The sequence below is a fragment of the Chiloscyllium plagiosum genome, unplaced genomic scaffold, assembly GCF_037043375.1.
Source record: "Chiloscyllium plagiosum isolate Xiang-an unplaced genomic scaffold, Cpla_swu_hap1 HiC_scaffold_53X, whole genome shotgun sequence".
NCBI classification, from domain to species: domain Eukaryota; kingdom Metazoa; phylum Chordata; class Chondrichthyes; order Orectolobiformes; family Hemiscylliidae; genus Chiloscyllium; species Chiloscyllium plagiosum.
In genome coordinates this window covers 20,734,037-20,739,673 of record NW_028270191.1, presented here as the reverse complement: position 1 = coordinate 20,739,673, position 5,637 = coordinate 20,734,037, and the positions used below count along the sequence as shown (strand labels likewise).

At 51.4% G+C, this 5,637-nt stretch overlaps 1 protein-coding gene across 1 annotated transcript; it reads right to left on the bottom strand.

Moving 5' to 3' along the window:
• Window positions 1-415: 415 nt before the first annotated feature.
• On the bottom strand, window positions 416-2,885 carry LOC148134664 (keratin, type II cytoskeletal 8-like). Its single transcript, XM_087985467.1, has 7 exons — window positions 2,439-2,885; window positions 2,133-2,341; window positions 1,716-1,776; window positions 1,530-1,625; window positions 1,244-1,408; window positions 1,030-1,155; window positions 416-658 (listed from the first exon to the last, which is right to left on the bottom strand). The coding sequence occupies exons 1-7, from the start codon at window positions 2,868-2,870 to the stop codon at window positions 434-436; spliced, it is 1,314 nt and encodes a 437-aa protein (XP_087841593.1). The 5' UTR covers window positions 2,871-2,885; the 3' UTR covers window positions 416-433.
• Between the last annotated feature and the right edge of the window lie 2,752 nt (window positions 2,886-5,637).

Genomic DNA, 5,637 nt, shown 5'->3' with positions numbered 1-5,637 from the left:
TTACCCCACTTGCCATCCTGTTGAGAAAGGAAATATTCTCAGATTATAGCGGACAATGACAGGAAATCACAGTCAGACTTCCCTCTGTTTCCTCAGGTATCTCCCTCTCCCAGGGACACTGACGTCTCCTGGGCTACACTTCTGAATGGGCACAGTCAGGCTCCTTGCCCTCGGGCAAAGTGCCCAGTCGTTACTGTTGCCACAGGTAGTAGGTGACAGCAAGCTATTGGAGGGTGAGGAGTGGGGGTCCTGACCTTTCAGTGGGACCTGGAGGTCAGTCACTGATTACAGAACCACCTTCACATTCACACTGCCTGTATTCCATCCCATTCCATTCTCAGGGATCACAGCTACCAGTCAACTGCAAGTGCAGACTGGAATTTGCCTGCACAGCACTCAATGTGATGGCTGCGATTAGCAACTAGCCCTTATCTTACCTCGTCTCTTCTGTCTCCAGTAGTTTCATGTAGGTGCCAATTTCAATGTCCAGTGCAAGCTTGATGCTCATCAGCCGTTCGTATTCCTTGCATTGTGCGGAAAGCTCTTGCTGAGCTTGGAGGAGGGCGTTTTCCAGATCCGAAATCCGACATTTACATTCTTTCAGAGACATCTCACCGCGGTCCTCCGCTTCCCGGATCGCTTCCTCCAGTCTCACACGCTGAGGAACATCAATATTCATTTGGTCAGTTCCTTCAGTGTTTGAGGCTCAGCCCCAGTGCTCCGAGCGAGACTTTGGCAAAAAAAAAAGGCTCGCCCTCCTCCCCATGATTTGGGAAAAGCGGGACGGTGTGGATTGCAGACTGACCAGCAACACATTCCCATCGGGAAAGACAACAGGGAGCCCCCCCAGGCGGTTAGAAATGGACCGCATTCAGCCGACCCTTCAATCGCTTCTGAACGAATTATTGCTTTTTGGATCGTGTGAGACAGGGAGAGAAGCCAGAAAAGACGGAGAGACAGACAGGGAGAGAGAGAGAGGTGTTTAAAAGTGTTTTTCAGTGTTCAGTTTGATTTTAGACTTGTGCGTACCTCTTTTTTCAGGTTATCAATGTCTGCATTCATTCTCCGGATCTGATCTGTTGTCTGCTTTATCTCTACCTTCAGCGCATTGATATCATCGCCACCTTGTCCAGCCGCCATGGACAGTTCCTGCATCTGCAAACAGATATTGAGAACGAGTTAGTCCCACAGTTCACGCTCCTGCCCGAGTCAGAAAGATGGGCCAAAGAATAGGAACCTTCACCTTGGTCCGTTTCCAAACTTCCGCATCTTCGCGGCTTTGCTGGGCACAAGCTTCATACTGTTTCCTGGCGATGTCCAACAGCTCCTGCACATTGAGCTTCGGCCCACCCTCCAATTGCACGTTGACACATGTATTCTGAATCTGGGCCTGGAGCTCCCGGAGTTCCTACAGGGCACGGGGAGAAAGATTGGAAGGTGATTGGAAACCATTCGGGCTACATTGCATGAGACTTGAATGGACAAAAGATTGGCAAAAGGACAGCTGGTGAGGCAAGGCACATATTTACCTCGTCATAGATAGTCCGCAGGAATTCAATTTCATCGGTCAGGGCTTCCAGCTTCGCTTCCAGCTCCACCTTGCTCATGTACGAGTCATCGACATCCTAAAGAGCACAGGGAGAAAATACTTGGATCAAACTGACCAAAGGTGCCCGCAAACGGAGAACTGGAGCGTGTGGCTTTGTAACATTCACCTTCTTGACCAGGACAAACTCATTTTCCATTTCTGTGCGCTTGTTGATTTCATCTTCGTATCTGGAATGAAAGAGATTGTTTTACCGAGGCTCAAGTCTTTCTGGCCCGTCCCTATCACAGTCCCTGTTTGTCTCAGTCTCCGTTATTCTTCGCCTCCCCCCTCCCGCCACCAACTAGACCCTGTCAAACCAGGTTCTGAGCTGGATCAGTCCCTCTGCCGGTGTTTCCCAGACAGTAACAGCCCGGCCGTGTGCAGTTCAGTGGCGCCGACAGAGCAACGCTGCGGCCCGTTCCCTCAGCTCACATTGTGGCCGTTTGTCAAAGTGATCTCATTCTGCAGCTGGGATTTGGTTTCGTTCCGATAGGAAACCGCCTCCGAAGCGATACGGGACCAAGTCCGGCAGCAGCTCACTGACCTGCCCTTGTAGTCCTCGACCAGCCCTTGCATTTGGAGCAGTTCAGCATCGAACCTCTCCTTCTCCTTGCGAAGCGTGTCCAGTTGGTTCCTCAGATTCTCAATGTAGGACTGGAACATGCTCTCGATGTTGGATTTGTATTCGCCTTGATCCTGCAGAAGTTTCAGTTTGATACTCAGCTGAGTATTGACCTGTTCCAAGTGCCGAACCTGGCGGGGTGAGATGGAGAGACAGTTAAGACAAGAGAGGAAAGACACAGAGAACCCAGTTTAGAGACCCACCTGCCTGGACCCCACTGAGCATTACCCTGGGAAGGAAATCAACGAATTGGTCGTTGAGTCCCTGGAGCTGCTGGCTCTCCTGCAGGCGGACAACGTTCTGACTGGTGTCGATTTGGGGTAAAGGCGCGTTCAGGTCCAGGGCAGCGGTTCTCTGGATCAGCCCCTGAGAACTCATTCCCCCGAAGCCCATCCTGCCGGAGCCCCCTCCTATTAGACTCATTCTGCTGCTGCCGATGCCGGACATCCGAGAGCCAGTGGAGAATCTGGAGGCTGACATCCTCTGGGTTGGTCCCAGGACGACACTTTGGGCGCGCCGGGATGTCTGAAAACTCCCTCCGCCTCCCAACCGATTGAAGCCGGCGGAAAACCCGGATCCATGCATGCTCCCTCTAGTTCCTATCCCTCCGCTCTTCCTGCTGCTGCTGCTGGTGGTGGTGATGATGGTTTGCGATGTCATTTCGAGGTTGTTCAGGGGGTGGACAGAAACAGAGACCCACACTCAGAGAGAGAGAGAGAGAGACAGAGAGAGAGAGCACACTCCGAAACTGAACGGCTCGGTGGGGCTGAGGGCTGACTCGGCTGCTTTTATGTCCCAGTGGATGTGTGAGGGGGCTGGCCAAGGGACTGACAGCTGACAAGGAGCCGCCCACAATGGAGCAGCCGACAGAGGGAAGGAACAAGCCGCCACCCTGTGCCCCCGGGGCTGGGAAGGGGGAGGGGGAACGGGTCCGCTTGTGGGGAGCCCAGCCCCCCTCTCTCTCTCTCCTCCCAGACACGACGCCCACTCTGTGTCATCAGCTGTCTCAGGCCTTTCCTCAACTCGGCAGTGTGTGCTGCTAGCCCAGTCCCCTCCTGAACGGTCACCCATTCTCCCCCCGCCCCCCATTGCCCACATCCAACAGTCCGTGTTCACTCAATGCCCGGGACCACCCAGATCCAAGGGGGGGCTCGCACTCCTCTCCATGTTATGACACTCCTTCTGACCCAATACCCACTTTGGCCTCTCCCTGTCTGGGCTCCCTCCAACCCTCAGAGACTCTGTGCATCCCTCCACCTCCGCCCGCTTTGAACATTTGCAAGTTGATCCGCCCAACCAGAGGCTGCCTTTTCGCGACAAATGTGTCTTTATTGCTTAAAAAGTTGCCTCTTTGAGCGGATTTCTGATGTTGAAAGTATGAATTGAAGTTGAAGGTGAGCCTTGCTGACAAAGTTCGAGGACTGAGCTGTTTTGGTGCTTGTTCGGGTTGACAGGATGCAGAGAGAGCAGAGTGTGACAGGCGTTTGGAAGAATCCTCTTTCCACAGACACACAGTTCCTGAGGATTGTGTTCTAGAGGCTCCACCAACTGGTCAAATGGGCGAATTGACGAGAGCTTCCAGCGCCCATTGTTCCCCAACCAGCATCAATTGTAAACGTTGCAGTTCAGTGGTAATGTCCCTACCTCTGAGCCAGTCTCACTTGCTCTAGAGTTGCGTCACAATGTCTGCTAGAAGCTCGATTGATAGATTTGGGGAACCAATACTTTCGAAAGGGTTCAAAGGAAAACAAAAGCCTCCATTTTTGGTGATTCATTCACGAGGGAACGGAATCACCAGCAAGGCCAGCAGTTACTGGGTGCTGAGCTACTCCCTTGTAGTGCTTCAGACACCCCAGGTCGGAATGTATTTCTGGGTGATCTATTTACATTTCTAGACAATGGTGTTATCCAGGAGAATGGCAGTGCAGGAGTCAGGGATGATAGTGACCTATTGTTCATGGGGGGAATTCATAGAAGGAATCCTTCCTATTTCTTCTTCTCCAAATTTCATTCCGTCATCAGTGCCCAGCCCAAAACTGGGTCCTTCACTCGTGGTCTGCTGATGTCTCATCCTGAACCATTTTCTTGACAGTGAGTCAGTGGTGGTTTGCCACTGGCTTACATTGTCAGGGGCAGGATGAGTAGACAGGTGCAAACCCACCCCCAGCCCAAATGAAGTTGTGCTGTTGCTATTACTTGGCAGCACACAGTAGCCATCTCGCCAACTAGCACCCTGTCCCTTTGGAATTTCACCTTCTGCCAAAGTAACTTTGTCAGAAGAATTGCATGACATACTCGGGAAGAAATGTTCTGGAAAGTTCATCCCAATCTGCTCCAGCGCTGTCCAGGAAATCACATGCACGAAGTGGAAACCCATTCTGTATCATGCAATTTGGGTCCCGATTTCACAGGAAGGTCGGGAAAAGGAGAGCAGCCCAGCATTCAATCTTTTCTTCCTCTTTTCATGTTTAAACCTGTGCTCCTCTCCTCTGCCTCCCAATGACCCGTTCAAGTAGAATAAAGTCTGAACCTTTCAGTACAGTTTCTATCTTTAGTGAGTCACTTGTGAGTCTTCTACCTCTGCAGGCCACCAAGGAAGTGTCAGTCTGCCAGCCGGAAATGAACGAACTCGCCGTTTTTATCAATCAATGAGATTGGAGCGCACTTGGTCGCTGAGTGCAGCTTGCAACAGAATCTGAACCGAGGAGTTTGGTGAATAACGGAGTTTATTGAGGGGTGAGGTGTTGCTTTTTGTCTGACTTGGTCAGCCTCTATGAGAATGAGCAGTGCAAAGTGCATGAGAGGGAACAGAGAGGCCGTGGTAATTGTGCGCTGTGAAACGTTGCACGCTCCCTCTCCCCCACCGCCAATCCCCCATGCAGCCTGAGTAAAATAAAAAGTGACATTGCAGTGAAATGGGTAAGTGATTCATTGTTGAGTATTTTGCTCACAGCTTTTTAAATACAAGAAGTACGATTTTGCAGATGAGACTAAAATAGGCGGGATGGTGGACACTGAGGAAGGTTATCAGAAATTGCAGCAGGACCTTGATCAGCTGGGGAAGTGGGCCCAGGTTAATGCAGATAAGTGTGAGTCTTGCATCTTAGAAAGTCAGATCAAGGTAGGAGTTTCGTGCTGAATGCTGGGGCCTTAAGGAGTGTAGTGGAACAGAGGGACCTTGGAGTTCAGCTGCATGGTTCTCTGAAAGTGGAGACGTAGACTCATAGAGATGTACAGCACGGAAACAGACCCTTCGGTCCAACTCGGCCATGCCGGCCAGATATCCTAACCTCATCTGGGCCCATTTGCCAGCACTTGGCCCATATCCCTCTGAACCCTTCCTATTCATATACCCATCCAGATACCTTTTAAATGCTGTAATTATACCAGCCTCGACCACTTCCTCTGGCAGCTCGTTCCATACACG

Bases quoted from the DNA above. Each gene is read 5' to 3' on its own strand.
- LOC148134664 (XM_087985467.1), bottom strand. From the start codon at position 2,870: ATGACATCGCAAACCATCATCACCACCACCAGCAGCAGCAGCAGGAAG. The intron at 1,409-1,529 runs GTAAATATGTGC...CGTGCCCTGTAG, and splicing joins TGCGGACTATCTATGACGAG to GAACTCCGGGAGCTCCAGGC. The intron at 659-1,029 runs GTACGCACAAGT...GATGTTCCTCAG, and splicing joins TTGATAACCTGAAAAAAGAG to CGTGTGAGACTGGAGGAAGC.